At 44.1% G+C, this 19,253-nt stretch overlaps 1 protein-coding gene across 1 annotated transcript in view; it reads left to right on the plus strand.

Annotated features, from left to right (window-relative positions):
- The first annotated feature begins 6,638 nt into the window (after window positions 1–6,638).
- RLBP1 (retinaldehyde binding protein 1) overlaps window positions 6,639–19,253 on the plus strand; it is a 21,269-nt gene continuing 8,654 nt past the window's right edge. Inside the window, exons 1-4 of the mRNA XM_007946091.2 lie at window positions 6,639–6,650; window positions 6,931–7,059; window positions 10,139–10,343; window positions 11,875–12,053. Coding sequence (XP_007944282.1) covers window positions 6,639–6,650; window positions 6,931–7,059; window positions 10,139–10,343; window positions 11,875–12,053 — 525 coding nt within the window. The remainder of the gene's footprint in view (window positions 6,651–6,930; window positions 7,060–10,138; window positions 10,344–11,874; window positions 12,054–19,253) is intronic.

Genomic DNA, 19,253 nt, shown 5'->3' on the forward strand with positions numbered 1-19,253 from the left:
TGCCCCCAAAGAGGAAGAAGATGGTGGGCAAAAGGAGTCCTTGATCAGTTTTTCCACCAATCCTCAGAGCTGGTAGGAAGTGAAAGGTGAGACAAAGTGCTAAGCTAGGACAGGCCAGAGGGGCAGAAGCTCTCCAGAACTTTCATTGTTGGCGCTGTCATGTCAATTGCAATTCATAGCAACCCCATGTGATAGAGTAGGATTGTCCCATAGCATTTTCTTGGCTGTAATCTTTATAACAGCAGATCACCAAGTCTTTCTCCTGTGGAGCACATGGGTGAGTTTGAAAAGTCAGCCTTTTGGTTAACAACCCAGTGCTTAACCATTGAGCCTTTCAAATTTTGATGTTCATTGGAATCACCTAAAAACATGATTAAAATGCAGATTGTGCCTCAGTAGGTCTGGGGTGAGGCCTGCGAGCCTGCATTTCTAACAAGCTCCCAGGTGATACTAATGCTACTGGTCCACAGGCTACACTTTGAATAGTAATAAGGTTTGGACCAGAGCTGTCTATTAGAAATATATTGAAATTTTACATTTTCTTATAGACATGGAAAAAAAAAAAGTAAAACAAAACAAGTGAAATTAACTTTAATATATATTTTTAACTCAATATACCCAAAACATTATCATTTCAACATAAATGTTATAAAAATGTTAATTAGCTATTTCACACTGTTCTTCATACTAAGTCTCCAGTTTATATTTTACATTTACAGCACATCTCAGTTTGGACTCTAAATGTTCATTGGTTATTCATAAAATTTACAGGTGAAAAAGTAGAATCACATACCTAAATTGTTCCCAAAATTCTTAAAAGTGTCCATAAAACTGAATCCAGTACCAGCTTTAAATTGAAATTACATGTTAAAATTAAATAATATTTAAAATTCAGTTCTTTAGGTGTACTTGCCATTTCAAGTACTGAACAGCTACGTGTGGCTAGTGGCTCCATTAGACAGTGCAGGACTAGACCACCAGGGAGCAGAAGGAAAGAAATGAAGGTTTCTTCAACTCCAGAGAAGACCTGGGAGAGAGATAGTCCAAGAGCCAGACAGCAGCCAGAGCAGGAGCAGAGGGAAAGGGCTGTTGGATGCAGAGAACTTAACGTGACTCAGTTGTACCCCAAGATCTAAGCACCAGGCCTCAAAGCCTGCTCTGGAGAAAGCTGTCTGGAGAGAGAGGTGAGGGTGAGGTGCTGGTCTCAGAGAACTCTCTTTCAGTGACTTTCTCAATAGCCCTGGGACATCTGGAATGGGCAGAAGGTATGGGTAAGGAAGTTCTAAACCTGTCCATTTCTTTTTTCTGAGAATATTCTTTTTTTTTTTTTAATTGTTATTTGGATGAAAGTTTACAGAGCAAATTCATTTTCCACACAGCAGCTCACATACACTTTATCTCATGACATTGACTGAAATTTCCCACAATGCAACAGCTCCCCTCCCACTTCCAATCTCTTCCCTGTGTCCATCCCTCCACGTACTCCTGCCCCCTGAGCTTTCTCCCTGTGCATACACAGCCCTTTTATTCTCCCATGATTAATCTCTCCAAGGAGTGTATCTACCTCAGGTACATATTCAACTCATATGCCTGTCTTTTGTTTGGTGTGGGTTCAATTCTAGACCTGAAGGGCAGCTAGAGGCCATAGTCTCATGGGTTCCACCAGGCTCTATCAGACCAGCAAACCTGGTCCCTGCCCCCCTTTTTTTTCCAAAATGATTTTGAGTTTTGTTCCACATTGTTCTTCCTCTCTATCCAGGATCTTCTATATAGATCCCCCTCTGAGTGGTTGATAGCGGTAGCCAGGCACCATCTAGTTCTTCTGGTCTCATAGTCGTATAGGCTGTTTAACTCTTATGCCTATCTTTTGTATGGCTGGAAGCCACAGGTTTGTTTAATTTCAGACCTGAAGGGCAGCTAGGGGCCATAGTCTCAGTGGTTCCATCAGGCTCTATCAGACCAGCAAACCTGGTCTTTTTTTAAAAAATTGATTTTGAGTTTTGTTCCAATCATTCTCCCACTCTATCCAGGATCTTCTATATAGATCCCCCTCTGAGTGGTTGACAGTGGTAGCTGGGCACCATCTAGTTCTTCTGGTCTCATAGTCATATAGGCTGAGGATCGCATGGTGTACCAGTCACTTGGACTAACTATTTCCATGAATCTTTGGTTTTCTTCATTCTTCTTTGCTCTGGACAAGGAGAGACCCATCGTTGCATCTAGATGGCTGCTTGCAAGCTTTTAAGATCCCAGTCACTACTCACCAAAGTAGGATGTGGAATAATGTTTTGTGTAGTGTGTTATGCCAATTGAGGTTGATGTCCTTTGCAACTATGATTCCAAGCCCACAGGTCCAACTACTCACTCCTGTTAGGTAGCTGGCTATGGCCAAGAAGTGACTACAATCTTGTTCCTTGTCAGCTCTACTATATACCTGGAAATACTTACAGAACATACAAATACACTTGTAGAAACATTGTCTGCCAACCCTATACCTGGTCATGGGCACACTCCCCACTACATAGACATACTTAATCATTCAGCCTGTCCACCAATCTATTCACCCATAGATCAATGCCAAACCTGTCCATTTCTGGGGGAAAACAAAAAATATTTCTTAGGATGAGATCAAGAGAATCACCTTCAAAACCTTGTGTATGGGAGCTTGACTTTGTCCTGGGCAGTTTCAGGAGGAAACAAACTGGCCAGGACCAAGAGTGGGCAATTCAGAAGCCCAAACTGAGGATGAGTTTTGAAACACAAGAATTATTACTCAATAGTAGAAACAAGGAGCTCCTTGCCCTTGGAATCCTGGGAATCACCTATTCCTTCTTCCTTCCCCTGCCCCTGAAGCCACCTGCTGAGGGGCTGTAGAGGTGCTTCTTGCTAGACAGAGGGTTGGATAATGAATTCCCTCTGCCTAAATGCCTATGGATTCTGTGTTTAGAGTAACTGCCCAGATTTACTGAGCACTTACTATGTGCCAAGCACTGAGCTAAGCCCCTTATTGCCATTTCATCCTCACTAAAGCCATAAGCCTGGTCTCCACTTCTCAGAGAAGAAACTGAGTCACTGAGCAATGAATAACTTGTTCTCACAACTAGTAGGTATTATGGCAAGGATTCAGACATGGGCAGTCTGGTCTGGAGCTTATGCCATTATCACTGCACCATGCTGCCTAGAAGGTAGGTTAGCCTGTCTTGTCCTCCCCTAGCTCAGCCTTAACCAGCTACATTTTCCAACTGGCCTCCCTCACTATCAGGGTGAGAACTGCCACATCAGACCCTGCAGTGTGGCAAGAGGTTGGTTGATAGGCATGGATTCCACAATCACATTTGCAATTTCTCTTGCTTCTTGTATCTCTCAGATTTTTCAGACCGCCACTGCCCCTCCAGCTTTAATCCCAAAGAGAGAGGGGAAGGAAAGAGGGAATGGGGCTGGCCTAGATCCTACCCCCATGGCCTGACTTCCACATGGCTGAGCAGGAATTGGGAGCAAGCAGGCACAAAGGAGGGCTTTGATGCGTCTCCAGCCTGACCCAGGGCTCTCCCCTCACCCCCTGGAGCTTCGCCTGCCCTGCTCTGGGCCTCCTCATGAGCCCAGATTTAGCGGAAAACTGTGGGCGGTGAGAAGTTCCTTATGACACACTAATCCCAACTTGCTGACTGGACCACATGCCTAGCAGAGGCAATCTCCAGGAGGACTCAAGCACCAGGTGGTCCCAAGGAGGAGCTGCTGACTTGGTAGGGTAAGTCTGTTCCAGGGGCCTGCCTGGACAAGGGATCCTAGGATTGGGGTGAGGAATTGGGGCTGGAAAGACTACATCCCAGGCTGTGATGGAGCTGAAACCAACTGGCCGTTCTCCATGTTGAGCCAGACCAACTTGAAGGCAGATTTAGCAAATAAAAATAAAGGATACCCAATTAAATGTGAACTTCAGGTAAACAACAAATAATATTTTAAGTATAAGTAGATCCTAAATGTTGCATGGGTCATACTTATGCTTAAAAAAGTGTGTGTTGTTTACCAGAAATGCACATTTAACTGGACATTCTTGATTTCAACTCGTAATCCTAAAAACCAAAAACTCATTGCTGTTGAGTCAATTCCAGCAGGAAACAGGGTTCAAATGAAGCAAGGGGTGGACATTTTTTTGTTGTTGTATTCAGTGAATAGCAATGAAATCAATATCTTCAGAAATCAGAGTTAACAGCTTGAGCAAATGTAGAAAAGAGTTGCTGCACTAACTTTAACCTTCTGTTTCTAAGAGTATGGAGTTGGAATTCTAGGATCTTGTCCCAGTGATCTGCTTAATTGGCTGGGGTTAACCAGTCATTCCTCCTGTTTGAGCTCTTTGGGGGTAGTTCTATCATCCTCTCATTACTGTTCCAACAAAACCTAAGTGAGAGCACAGCAGAATTTCAGTTTCTGTGCCTGCATCTTTGGAAGTCTATCGGCCAGAGAGATGACTTAGATTTGTTCCTGTTGGTGAATTCCAGCCCCCACACCTTCTCTGCCCTTGCTAGGGCTAAGAAGTGGGAGAGGCAGGTGATGAAATATCCTCAGATATTGCTTGAGATAGTTCAAGTCTCTTAATGCAAATTGGAGTACAGATCAGTATGATGCTGAGGAAAGGAAAGGAAGGGGAACTAGGTTTTGGACAAAGATGTTATGCTAGGCACATACAGAAATTATATTATCTCCATTACAACTCCATTTAGTAAGTGCTATTATTATCCCCCAAGGTTCCTGGGTGGTACAAACGGCTTGCACTTGACTAAAAGCTTAAATGTTGGCAGTTTGAACCTACCCAGCAGCATTGCGGAAGAAAAGCATGGTGATCTGCTTCCAAGAAAGCTAAGATCTGCAGCCAAGAAAACTGAGGAACCATTTTATTCTATAATATATGGGGCAGCCAGAGTTGGAATTCACTTGATGGCAATGGGTTTATTATGATCTAGAAGGTGTCCCTGTATGGATAAATAATAAAGCACTTGGCTAAAATCAACAGGTTGGTTGTTCAAGTCCATCTAGAAGCATCTCAGAAGAAAGGCCTGGCAGTGGTCTACTTCTGAAAAATCAGCTTTTGAAAACCTTATAGAAGGCAGTTCTGCTTTGACATACGCAGGGTCTCCAGAAGTCAGAATTGACTTGATGGAATGGATTTAGCTTTTTTTTGGGAAAAGTTATTATTCGCAGTTTGCAGATGAGGGAACTGAGGCTCAGAAATGTTAAATGACTTGCCTAAGGTCACATGGGTAGTTAATGACAAAGCCTGATTCCAATCTAGATGTCTCTGACCCCAAAGAACTTCTATTAATACTACTTTTCTTTCTAGTTTGTGGATATGTCTAGGCTGTAGTGTCAAAGCAGACTTGGTGTCAGGCAAACATAAGTCCAAGTCCCAGATCTGCCACATTGCAACTGTGCCTAATGATGGAACTGATCAACAGAACCTGATTAGATGTGGGAGGAGGATGGTGAAGGGTCCTTGAAGGAGCTGGGAAAGTTTAGCTAGGGGAAGGAGGGCCTGGAAACAGGAGAGCTATCTCTAAAAATACTCAGTAGGTAAGCACATTGTCACTTGGGCAGTGGATGAGATTTGCTGTGGTGGACAAGCACTGCTTACATGTACATTATTTAATTAAATCTTTATAACCTTTTTATCCCCCTTTTATATGGGAAAGCCAAGGCTCAAGTTAAATCACACACAGCTTGCAAGAGGAAGAGGCGGGATTTGAACCCAGGCCTGACTTGCATCTCACTGGCTGCCTCTCTTTGCTGACAGGAAGTTACATCTGGGTTTGAGTCCTGCTTCCTTGTTATTTCTGGCTATGTGACCTTGGGCAAGTCACTTATTCTCCTGAACCTTTTCCTCCTATGTGGAATGGGAATAACAATGCCAGCCCTTTTTTTGACACAATAATTGTTGTTGTTGTTGTGTGCCGTCGAGTCAACCCGACTCATAGCAACCCCTCCTTGGGTTGCCGAGGCAGTAGCACTAAGGAAGTAGATTGCCCAACCTTCCTTCCGAGGAGTGGCTGGTGGTTTTGAACCGCCAGCCTTCTGGTTAGCAGTCAAGTGCCTTAGGCACTAAGCTACCAGAGCTCCTTAACATAATAATTAGTACAGTACAAAGCACAGAACACACACCCAGTATTATAATTATGTAACTGGTAATCACCCCTCTAGAGAACAAAAGCTCTCAGGAAAGGCCAGTCCACTAGCCTGGGAAGTTTCCTTGGGCTGGGGAACGAGGGGGCAGACGGGAGGGGGAACAATTTGGGGAATTGGCTCAAACGGGCCCTCATCCTGCAGTGATCCTATAGCTGAGATCACATAGTGTTTTCCTGGCTGAGTCCTCATCTTAAGGGCTGAGGTTTGAGGTATTTGTGTGTATACCCTTTCTCAAAGCAGTGTTTCCCAAAGTGTAGCCCAAGATTCTGGGCTTTTCTAACCGATGCTGTAGATGTACTCTCAAGTTTGAAATCTATTGTCCTGAGACTATAACAGAACATTTTCTCTAATACCACTGCAGCCTTGACTTCCTGTCCTAGGGAAGGGGCTGCCTGGAGGGGCCAGAACAGAGGAAGTAGAGCCCTTTTTCTCCCAAGGACTCAGTTTTTTTCAGAAGCAACATGTCAGAGGGGGTGAGTATCCCTGGGCCCCGGGCTCTCCTTCACCCACTTTTTCTCCTTCCTTCTTGGCCCTCTTTTCTTCCCTGTTTCTCTATCACCTGGTCTGCCTAGGGGAATGAGTGTACACTTCTACTATAACTTCTCTGTGGTCCTGACCCAGTCCAAAGGGGAGCCTTAATAGAGCCCCTAGGCAAGAGACTTGATTTAGGGCTTACCAGGCCCACTGGCCTAGCTTGCTCGGGCTGACATGAGTCTGAATCTGCTCCTGCTTCTTCCTGTCTCCTCTGCCCAGGTGGGCACATTCCGCATGGTTCCAGAAGAGGAACAGCAGCTCCACTGCCAGATGGAGAGGCTCACAACCAAGGACCATGGGCCTGTCTTTGGCCAGTGTAACCAGCTGCCCCGACATACCTTGCAGAAGGTGAGGTGGCCCAGGGTGCAGGGAGAGGCAGGCTAGGGAGGCAGCATGGGAAGAACATTGACAGCATCCTCTCTGCTATAGAGAGGTTTATTTCTAGTTCTCCAGATCACCCTGGTGGTTTGTTCTTGGGGCCATCCTAGAGGTCAGAGCCATGGTAGGGACTGGGCTGAGCAGATACCCAGGACAGCCTAGCCCAAGGATACAGCACCAACATACCAACAAATTCTCGGAAATCAGTGCCAGGGCCTGGGGCCTCCACAGGCCAGAGATCAACCTGGATTCAGACATGAGGAGCAATGGTTTAGAAGAGACCCTGAGGGACAAGATCCAACTGTTGCCCCCACTATGCAATCAAGAAGCATGGATTTCAGAACCACACCCACCCCAACTTGCTGTGTGACCTTGAGCAAGTTGCTTTCCCTCTCTGTGTCTCACTTTCTGTACCTATGAAGGAAGATGGTTGGACTAGCTCAAACGTTACCAGACTGCTCTCTGGAGGTTGGCAGAGCTGTCGTGGGGCCACTGGGAGGATGAGGTGGGATGGAGCTGAGCTTGGGCTTCTGGCTTCCCTGTGCGCCACCCCCACCCCCACCCCCGCGCCCCCATCTATCTCATGGCAGTACTACCATTGATTTATAAGAATCTCTGTCCTGGGTGATTTCTTTTTTTTTTTTCTTTTTAAATTTTTATTGTGATTTGGGTGAAAGTTTACAGAGCAAATTCACTTTCCATACAGCAGCTCACATACACTTTATCTCATGACATTGACTGCAATTTCCCACAATGCAAGAACTCCCCTCCCACTTCCTCCCCATAGTTACCTCTTCCCTGTGTCCTTCCTTCCATGTATTCCTGCCCCCACCAAGGTGTCTCCCTGTGCACACACAGCCCTTCTATTCTCCCATGATTAATCTGTCCGAGGAATGTATCTACCTAATGTAAATGTTCAGCTCATATGCCTGTCTTTTGTTTGGCTGGAAGCCACAGATGTGGGTTCAGTTCCAGAACTAAAGGGCGGCAGCTAGAGGCCATAGTCTCAGTGGTTCCATCAGGCTCTATCAGACCAGCAAACCTGGTCCCCCCCACCCTTTTTTTTTAATGATTTTGAGTTTTGTTCCACATTGTTCTCCCACTCTATCTAGGACCTCCTACATAGATCCCCCTCCGAGTGGTTGACAGTGGTAGCCAGGCACCATCTAGTTCTTCTGGTCTCATAGTCATATAGACTGAGGATCACATGAAGTATCAGTTGCTTGGACTAATTATGTCCATGTGTCTTTAGTTTTTGTTCTGGTTACCTAGTGCTGCTCTGACAAGAATATACCACAAATGGGATGGCCTTAACAAACAAGAGTTTATTCTCTTACAGTTTGGAGGCTTTAAGTCCAAGTTTAAAGTGCCAGGTTCTAGGGGCACCTCAGCCTTGGGCTTCAGCTCTGCCTCCAGCTCCTGGCCCACCGAAGCTAGAGGCTTTTCTTCACTCAGACAGCTGCTGGCTGCTGAGGCTGCCAAGCCCAAGGTTGACAAGTAAAAAGGCACAGTCCCGATGTTTCCATACCACATGGGAGGACATTAATTCAAGTCCATTGTAAGTCCCCAGGTCGGCAGAGCATGGCAGGCTGCTGAACAATGACACAGCTACATGCAGGGTCCAAGTGTGCCATAAGCTAGAGACTATCCCTAAGGCTTCTCCTTATATATAGGAAGAAGACCACATCCCAAAGGCAGCTACTCAATTGCTTGTGGTAGATTCCACCATGGAGTTGATTGCTAGTCTCATCATGGGAAATTACCACCAGCTGCCCAGCCACTCAACCAGGTCCAGCCAAGTTGACATACAAATTTAACTACCATAATTTTCTTCATTTTCCTTTGTTTTGGATAAGGAGAGACCATCGTTGCATCTAGATATCTGCTTGCAAGCTTTTAGGATCTGGCCTGGGTGATTTCTGAGGGCCTTGCCCTCTGGGCATCTAAAGGGGAAGGCTTTATTAGCGTCGCCCTTACCTGGTTTCCCCTTCTCTGCCTCTACCTTTTCCTGTCATGCTGTGGAAGGAGAGGGTTGCTGATGCCTGAGACACACTCTGATGAGTTCTGGACCAGCAAGGGGAAGCATGCCCTCTGGCGGGCAGGCTGCCATCTGCCGGGTAGTTTTGTTTTTGAAAAGTCAAAATGAACCTGGGAGGGAGCAGAATGAAATCATTAAAAGTATACCTGACTAGAAGTCCCAGCTTCACCCCTTTCTATCTGGGTGAAGATTCTTCAGCTCTATGAGCCTCAATTTATTCATTTGGGAGATGGGGATAAAAATACCACTGTGATGGGTTGTGGCAAAGATTAAAACATATAATGTATTTAAATGATTTAGCAGGGTGTTAAATAAGAGCTCAGTAAGTATAAGCTGTTATTATTAGAAACATTTCAGCTGTTGGCTATACCCTGCAAACAAACCTACCATGAGCAAATCCGTTGCCATCAAGTTGATTGCTGTTGAATCTATTTCAATTCATAGCGACCCTATAGGACAGAGTATAACTGACCCACAGGGTTTCCAAGACTGTAATCTTTATGGAAGGAGCTCTGGTAGCATAGTGCCTAAGGCACTTGACTGCTAACCAGAACTCTGGCTGTTCAAACCCACCAGCCACTCCTCAGAAGGAAGGTTGGGCAATCTACTTCCGTAGTGATACTGCCTCAGAAACCCAAGGAGGGGTTGCTATGAGTGGAGTCTGACTGATGGCACATAACAACAATAATCTTTATGGAAGTAAACTGTCACACCTTTCTCCTGAGGAGCACCTGGTGGGTCTGAACTGCTGACCTTTTGGTTAGCAGCCCAGTGCTCTAACTAGTGTGCCACCAGGGCTCTCATCTACCATGAGCAATTTCACCTCTTTTTGCCCAAATATCATAATCTGAGATGCTGCTAGTGCAGATGCTGCCCTTGTGGCAGAACAGTGGTAGTCCCAGTGCAGACCCTTTAGCAGGTCTGGCGCAAGTAGGAGACTCACCACATATACGTCCTGCTCTTCCACCATAGCTACCCATGACTTGGCCTCCACACCCTTCCTTGTTCCAGGCCAAGGACGAGCTGAACGAGCGAGAGGAGACTCGATCAGGTGTGGTGCGAGAACTGCAGGAGCTGGTGCAGGAGCAGGCGGCTGCTGGGGAGGAGCTGGCCCAGGCAGTGGCCGAGAGGGTACAGGGGAGGGACAGCTCCTTCTTCCTGCGCTTCATCCGTGCGCGCAAGTTCAACGTGAGGCGCGCATACGAGCTGCTCAGAGGTGAGGCCTGAGCTGGAGGGGCAGCCCCGGGAAGAGGAGGGAGGGATCATGAGGACACTGTTCACCCTCACTCAGGCACTGAGCGGGGGACTCTTTTCCCTCCTGTGGGCAAGTCACTTTCTCTGAGCCCCATATCTTCCATACCTGTAAAGTGTGAGGTATGAACTGAATGACCTCCAAGATCTCTTTCCCTGCAGCAATGAATGAATAAATGAGTCTGTCAGGACCAGATTCCTGCAGGCCTGGCTCCTTTCTCCTCTTTCCCAGTCTTGGGACTCAATGAGTAGAACTGGATCATCAAAATCAGTTACCCAGTGAGGGCCCAGCCACTGGGCCCTCAAAGCCTAGGCTTTAACTCTGGAATGCTGCAGGCAAGATGGGTGTTTGCTTTGCTCCTCATAAGTACATAAATCTCATGAAAATGGACTTGAAGATGGTGCCAAACTTGGAATGAGCCCTGAAGTCAGAACTTCCTGGTCTTGCTGGTTGGCTGAAGACTAGTTTCCTAAGGAAATCAAGTCCTTGGTGCTGGGGGAGCAGTGGGATATCTTGGCAGACCCTGAAGGCTAATATTCATTTTCTTACTTCTTCCCTTGTTCCTCAAATGTTAATTCAGTGCCATACTTTGCCAACGCAGAGATGCAGCAAAGAACAAAACAGACAGGAATCCCCTGCCTTTGTGGAACTTACATTTTAATGGTGGAAATTTGAAACTAGCTACATAAAATAAAAATAGATAATGGTAAGGGATAAGGAGAAAAACACAAGAAATAGATATAAAGGATTAAGGGATTGAAGTTTTAGGTAACCAGGAAGGTCCCAGTTGCAAAGAGAACTTTTCAAGAAAGATCCAGAGGAAATGAGGGAACTGGCCACACAGATAATTGGGAAGAACAATCCAGGCAGAGGGAATAGCAAACAGAAAGGCCAGGCCAGTGTTCTGGAGGTCACTGTGGCACTCCAAAGACAAATACTGTCTGAACACCTCTTCCAGGCTTGGCTAGGAGCCCAAGTTTGGTGATAGAGACAGCTGACCTGTTCAGGATAGGAAAAGATGGGCCTTGTGGGTAGTAGAAGGGGTTCTGTGTTCCACTTGGAGTTTGCACTTTATCTTGGTATCTACCCCTCAGCTTTGCCCTCATATACCAGTGCCCACACCCCACTAGGTTAACCTTGTGCCCAGTAGGAACACCCATGTCTTGTGTCCATAGGAAAGAGAAAATAACAATATTTAGGATTACACCTGATATCTGCAGTTTCCGAATGATGTTCACATTAGAGTCTTGTCTGATTACCACAACAACTTGTTGAGATAGGACAATATCCCATTATCAACCCAATTTCTGGAGGGGAAATATGGGGCTCAGAAAGGTTTAGTGTCCTGCTTGATCACACATAGGATTTTATATGGAGGTGCCAGGCAGGAGCCCCGTCTCTGGACTCCTACTGTGTGCCACTCCAGGAGGTGAAGTAGGGTAAGGGAGGGAGAGGCTGCTCCCTGAGGGGAGCTCCTCTGCATTCCCTTCCCCAGGCTATGTACACTTCCGGCTGCAGTATCCCGAGCTCTTTGACAATCTGTCCTTGGAGGCTGTCCGCTGCACCATTGAGGCCGGCTACCCTGGTGTCCTCTCCAGTCGGGACAAGTATGGCCGAGTGGTCATGCTCTTCAACATTGAGAACTGGGACTGTGAGGAAATCACCTTTGATGAGGTCAGTGGGGACTTGTCTGGCTCCTTCCCACCCCAGAGGCCAACCCTGACCTCTATTGGACCCTCATTTCTGGCTCCCCAGAAGTTGAGATCTGTGGGGGGAAAAGCAGACATTCACCTACCACCAAGCCCTTTCCTGGCATGGGGAGAATTCCTAGGATCTGCAGGGGAAGCTGGAAAACCCAGCAGCTTTATAGACTGGGCCCAATGGGCAACCCATGGCTGCTCCTGGTATCTCCACCAAAAGTAGGTGACAGCTGTGGCCAGAAAGCGGGTGGGGGAACTGCCAAATGCTGAAAGCTGAGAGCAACAGAGAGAACAAGGATTAGTGGACTATGGGCGGGAAGAAATTCTAAAAGGCAGGGGTTCCAACCCTACTGCAAAAAAAGGGGACTGAAACCCAGAGAGGTTGTACCTAGCTTGCCCAAGGTCACACAACTGAGAATGGGGATTGGCATCCACGGGCTGTGACTCCCATGAGTTCTTTGTATTCATATATGTAAAAAAAACAAAAACACCAAACTTAACTGTCATCAAGTCGATTTCAACTCATAGTGACCACCATTGGGTTTCCGACGAGGTAAATCTTTAGTGAAGTAGATTGCCCCATCTTCCTTCCGTGGAGTAGCTAGTGGGTTAGAACCGCTGATCATATATCTCACTGCCATTGAGTCGGATCGACCTATAGTGACCCTTCCTTGGGTTTCCAAGGTGGTATCACTATGGAAGTAGATTGCCCAACCTTCTGTCTGGCTGGTGGGTTTGAACTGCCAGCCTTCTGGTTAGCAGTTAAGTGCCTTAAGCATACATACACACACACACACACACACACACACACATAAATATATATATATATAGGGTCTACTATATAAGGAGCTCTGATGGCATAGTGCCTAAGGCATTTTTGTCACTGGTGCTCAGTGTGTCATATCTATTCAGATGGTCTCTAAATTCAGGTGGGATATAATCAAGATCATATTTTGGCTCTCATGGACTTATTTTAATTTTCTTCAGTTTCAACTTGCATATGACCTATTGATGGTCTGTTCCGCAGTCAGCTCCTGGCCTTATTTTGGCTGAAGATACTGAGCTTCTTCATCACCTCTTTCCACAGAGGTAGTAGATCTGATTCTGCATATTTCATCTGGCAAGGTCCATGTGTATAGCTGCTGTTTATGTTGTTGAAAAAAGGCATTTGCAATGAATAGGTCGTTTGTCTTGGAAAATTCTATCATGTGATCTCCACCATCATTTCTATCACCAAGCCCATATTTTCCAAAACTGATGACTCTTCTTTGTATCCAACTTTCACATCCAGCCACCAGTAATAATACATCTTGATTGAATGTTTGGTCAATTTCAGACTGCAGAAGTTGGTATCTTCAGTTTCCTCATCTTTGGCTTTAGTGGTTGGTGCATAAATTTGAATAACAGTGGTATTATCTGGTCTTCCTTGTAGACATATGGATGTTATCCTATCACTGACAGCATTGTACTCCAGTATAGATCTTGAAACTTTCTTTGTGATGATGAATGTGAAGCCATTTTTCTTCAATTTGTCATTCCTTGCATAGTAGACTATATGATTGGCTGATTCAAAATAGCCAGTATCAGTCTATTTCAGCTCACTAATACCTAGGATATTGATCTTTATGTGTTCCATTTTATTTTTGACAACTTCCAATTTTCCTAGACTCATACTTCATATATTCCATGTTCCAATTATTAATGGATGTTTGCAGCTGTTTCTTCCCATTTTGAGCCATGCCCTGTGAGCAAATGAAGATCCTGAAAGCTTTACTCCATCCATGTCATTAAGGTTAACTCTACTATGAGGAGGCAGCTCTTCCCCAGGCATATTTTGAGTGACTTTTGACCTGAGGGGCTCATCTTGTGGCACTACAGCAGACAACATTTTAGGGCTATTCATAAAATTTTCCAGTAATATATCAGACAGTGTTTCAGTGCTATTCATAAGGTTTTCACTGGCCATATTTTTCAGAAGTGGATGGCCCCTCCTTCTTCCCAGTCTGTCTTAGTCTGGAAGCTCTGCTGAAACCTGTCCACGATGGGTGACCTTGTTGATGTTTGAAATACCCATGCCATGGCCTCCAGCATCACAGCAACACACAAGACACCACAGTACAACAAACTAACATTACAGAGATGCTAATCAGAACAACAATGAGATATCATCTCATCCCAGCACTTAATAGCAAAGTTCAAAAAAACAGAAAACAACAAATGCTGACAAGGGTGTGGAGAGACTGGAACTCTCATATGCTGCTGGTGGGACTGTAAAATGGTGCATCCATTGTGGAAAATGGTACAGTGCTTCCTTAAAAAGCTGGAAATAGAAATATAACTAGTGGTAGGATTCAGCAATGGCACTGCTAGGTATATATCTTAGAGAAATAAGAGCCATGATGTGAACAGATTTATGCATACCTATGTTCATCATACCATTAATAACAATAGCAAAAAGTTGAAAACAGCCTAAATGCCCATTAATGGAGGAGTGGATCAAGAAACACAATGGAATATGACACAATGTTAAGGAACAATGATGAATTTTTGAAACATTTCCTAACGTGGATGAACTTAGAGGCCATTATGCTAAGTGAAATTAGTCAATCACAAAAGGACAAATATTATATGAGACCACTATTGTAAAAAGTCAAGAAAAGGGTTTCACAAAAAGAGAAATACTCTTTGGTGGTTACCAGGTGTGAGTAGGGAAGGCAGGCTAAACCACTAACTAGAGGGTAGACACATATATTAACTTGGGTGAAGGAAAAAAAGAAAAAAAAATCCTATTGAGCATAGTTCTATTTTGACATAAATGGGGGCACCATAAGTCAGAATTGACTCCAAAAGAGATAAACACACACACACACACACACACACACACATTTTTCTCAAATGCATTAAGCATTGTGCTAGATGTTGGGTATATAATGTATTCCTTCCCTCATGAGAAAAGAAAGAGAAAGAAATTAAACAGTACTAGTTTCTTGTGCTTCTGATGTTAACATATGAAAACTCTATGGAGCACAGTTCTACTCTTACACACATGAAGTCACCATGAGTCATGGTTGATTCACTAGCAACTGGTTGATTGTTTGGTAACTTATGGTACGTATTCTATAGCAGTTAAAATGATATAGACTAATGATAAAGGAAAATATTCATGGTAAATTATGTAAAAAAACACATTAAAAATCATATGTAGGGTCTGATCTTATTTTTACAAAAAAAAAATATTTATATATGTCTAGGGAAAGATGAAATTTGGAAGACTGCTACCTGGCCAACTGACTGGAAGAGATACATATTTATGCCCATTCCTAAGAAGGGTGATCCAACAGAATGTGGACATTATCAAATAATATCATTAATATCATATGCAGGTAAAATTTTGCTGAAGATAATTCAAAAATAGTTGCAGCAGTATATTGACTGGGAACTTCCAGAAATTCAAGCTAGATTTAGAAGAGGACATGAAATGAGGGAAATCACTGCTGATGTCAGATGGAGGTTGGCTGAAAGCAAAGAATATCAGAAAGATGTTTACCTGTGTTTTATTGACTCTACAAAGGCATTTGATCATGTAGATCGTAACAAATTATCGATAACATTGCAAAGAATGAGAAGTCCAGAACACTTAACTGTGCTCATGAGAAACTTGTACATAGACACAGAGGCAGTCATTTGAACAGAACCAGGGGATACTGCATGGTTTAGTATCAGGAAGGGTGTGCATCAGGGCTATGTCCTTTCACCATACTTATTCAATCTGTATGCTGAGCAAATGATCTGAGAAGCTGGACTATATGAAGAAGAATGCAGCATCAAGATTGGAGGAAGACTCATTAACAACCTGTGATATGCAGATGACACAACCTTACTTGCTATAAGTGAAGATGACTTGAAGCACTTACTGATGATCAAAGACTACAGCATTCAGTACAGATTACACATCAACATGGAAAATACAAAAATCTTCACATATGGCCCAATAAAGCAACATCACGATAAATGGAGAAAAGATTGAAGTTGTCAGGGATTTCATTTTACTCAGATCCACAATCAACACCCATGGAAGCAGCAGTCAGGAAATCAGATACATTGCACTGGGAAAATCTGCTGCAAAAGACCTCTTTTAAGTGTGGAAGAGCAAAGATGTCACTTTGGAGACTAAGGTGTATGTGATAGTTCAGTTTGTGTGTCAACTTGGCTGGGCCTGGTTGAGTAGATGAGCAGCTGGATGTAGCATTCCCCATGATGAGACTGGTAATCAACTGCATGGTGGAATCTACTGTGAGCAGCTGAGTAGCTGCCTTAGGGATATAGTCTGCTTCCTGTATATAAGGAGAAGACTTGGGGAACAGTCTAGCTTTTGAAACGCTTTAACCCTGCATGTAACTATGTCGGTGTTCAGCAGCCTGCCATGCTCTGTCGACCTTGGGACTTCCAATGGACTTGAATTAATGGCCTACCATGTGGTTTGGTAACATCAGGACTGTGTCCTTTCACTTGTCAACCTTGGGCTTATCAGTATCAGCAGCCAGTAGCTGTCTGAGTGAAGAAAAGCCTCCAGCTTCAGTGGGCTGGGAGCAGGAGGCAGAGCTGAAGCCCAAGGTTGAGGGGCTTTCACCTAGCCCCTAGGGCCTGGCACTTTGAACTCAGATTTAAAGCCTCCAAACTGTCAGTGAATAAGCTCCTGTTTGTTAAAGCCATCCCATTTGTGGTTTATTCCTGTCAGAGCGGCATTAGGTAACCAAAACAGTGTACCTGACCCAAGCTGTGGTATTTTTAATAGCCTCATATGCATGTGAAAGCTGGACAATGAATAAGGAAGACTGAACAAGAGTTGATGCCTTTGAATTACGGTGTTGATGAAGAATATGGAAATACCATGGACTGCCAGAAGAATGAATAAATCTATTCTGAAAGAAATGCAGCTGGAATGCTTGCTGGAAGTGAGGATGGCCAAACTTCATCTCACCTACTTTCGTCATGTTGTTAGAAGGGAACATTCGCTGGAGAAGGATATCATGCTTGGTAAAGTAGAGGGTCAGCGATAAAAGGGAAGACCCTCAACAAGAGGGATTGACACAGCGGCTATACCAATGGGCTCAAATATAGCAAGGATGTGAGGATGATGCACGACTTGGCAGATTTTCGTTCTGTTGTACATAGGGTTGCTATGAGTCAGAGCTGACTTGACGGCACCTAACAGTAACAACAACAGTGGCTGATGACCATGGGCATTTCTTCATATGCTTATTCCATTTCTTCATCTGCCTGAATGTCTTCTTCAGTGAAGTGTCTATTCATGTCCTTTGCTCATTTTTTAATTGGATTATTTGTCTTTTGTTGTTGAGTTGAAGTTTTCTATACATTTTAGAGATTAGTCCCTTGTCCAGTGTGTCCTTGCCATTTTTTTCCCCCAGTCTGTGGGTTACCTTTTTACTCTTTCAGTGAAATCTTTTGATGCACATAAATGTCTAATTTTTAAGAGGTTCCAATCATCTATTTTGTCTTCTGATGTTCATGTGTTTTTAGTTATATTCAATACTGTATTTATGCCCTGATTAAGACCCCTAAGTTTTTCCCTATTTTTCCTTCAATAGCCTTTTTGGTTTTAGTTTTTATGTTTAGGTCTTTGATCCAACTTGAGTTTATTTTTATATATGGTGTGAGATATGCTCCTGTTTCATTTTTCTATAAATGGATATCCAGTTTTACCAGCACTATCCATGGGTTTTTTTTTTTTTTTAATTGTGATTTATGTGAAAATTCACAGAACAAATTCACTTTCCATACAGCAGTTCACATACACTTTGTCTCATGATATTGACTACAATTTACCCCAATGCAACAGCTCCCCTCCCACTTCCTCCTCATAGTTACCTCTTCGCTGTGTCCATCCTCCATGCACTCCTGCCCCCAAGCTGTCTCCCTGTGCATAAGCAGCTCTTCTTTCTCCCATGATTGTTGTCTCCAAGGAGTGTATCTACCTCAGGTAAATGTTCAACTCATGTGCCTGTATTTTGTTTGGCTAGAAGCCACAGGTTCAATTCCAGACCTGAAGGGCAGCCCGGGGGGGCATAGTTTCAGTGGTTCCACAAGGCTCTATCAGACCAGCAAACCTGGCCCCCCCCCTTTTTTTTCCAAATGATTTCGAGTTTTGTTCCACATTGTTCTCCCTCTCTATCCAGGATTTCCTATATAGATCCCCCTCTGAGTGGTTGACAGTGGTAGCTGGGTACCATCTAGTTCTTCTGGTCTCATAGTCATATAGGCTGTAGATCACATGGTGTACCAGTCACTACGACTAATAGTTTCCATGAATCTTTGGTTTTCTTCATTCTTCTTTGCTCTGGATGAGGAGAGACCCGTCATGGCATCTAAATGGCTGCTTCCAAGCTTTTAAGATCCCAGTCACTACTCACCAAAGTAGGAGGTGGAACAATGTTCTGTGTAGTGTTTTATGCCAATTGAGCTTGATGTGCCCTGTGACTATGGTCCTGAGCCCACTGGTTCAACTTCTTGCTCCCTCTGGGTAGCTGGCTGTGACCAAGAAGTGACTACAAACTTGTCCCTTGTTAGCTCTACTATACACCTGGAAATTCTTATAGAACATACAAATACATTTGTAGAACCATTGTCTGCCAACCTTACACATGGTCTTGGGTACACTCCCCCTGCATAGACACGCCTAATAGTTCAGCCTGTCCACCCATCTATCCACATGTATACCTGTGTTTGCCTTCACTGAAAACACGGTACTATACATGCAAAAAGGTTCATCTTTGTTGTCTGTACCTCCCATGTACCTCTCTATGACTTCCTCTTCCTCAATGCCACCATGTTGATCACTCATATTTGGTACATTGCCCTTTTCTTCACTCATATCAATACTTAGCTCTACCTATCTAACAGTGTCCCCACCTCTCCCCTCCCACTCCTGGTAACTAACAAAGAAAATTTCCTTCCATATATAAATCTTTCCTTGACTTTTACAATAACAGATGAATACAATATTTGTCCTTCTGTGATTGACTTATTTCACTCAGCATAAGGTCTTCCAAGTTCATCCACATTATGTGGTGTTTTGCAGATTCTACATTATTCTTTAGGGTTGCATAGTATTCCATTGTGTGTATGTACCATAGTTTGGATATCCATTCCTCAG

The sequence above is a fragment of the Orycteropus afer genome, unplaced genomic scaffold (genome assembly GCF_000298275.1).
Source record: "Orycteropus afer afer isolate SDZICR_OR568_19922 unplaced genomic scaffold, OryAfe1.0 scaffold00150, whole genome shotgun sequence".
Lineage (NCBI taxonomy): Eukaryota > Metazoa > Chordata > Mammalia > Tubulidentata > Orycteropodidae > Orycteropus > Orycteropus afer.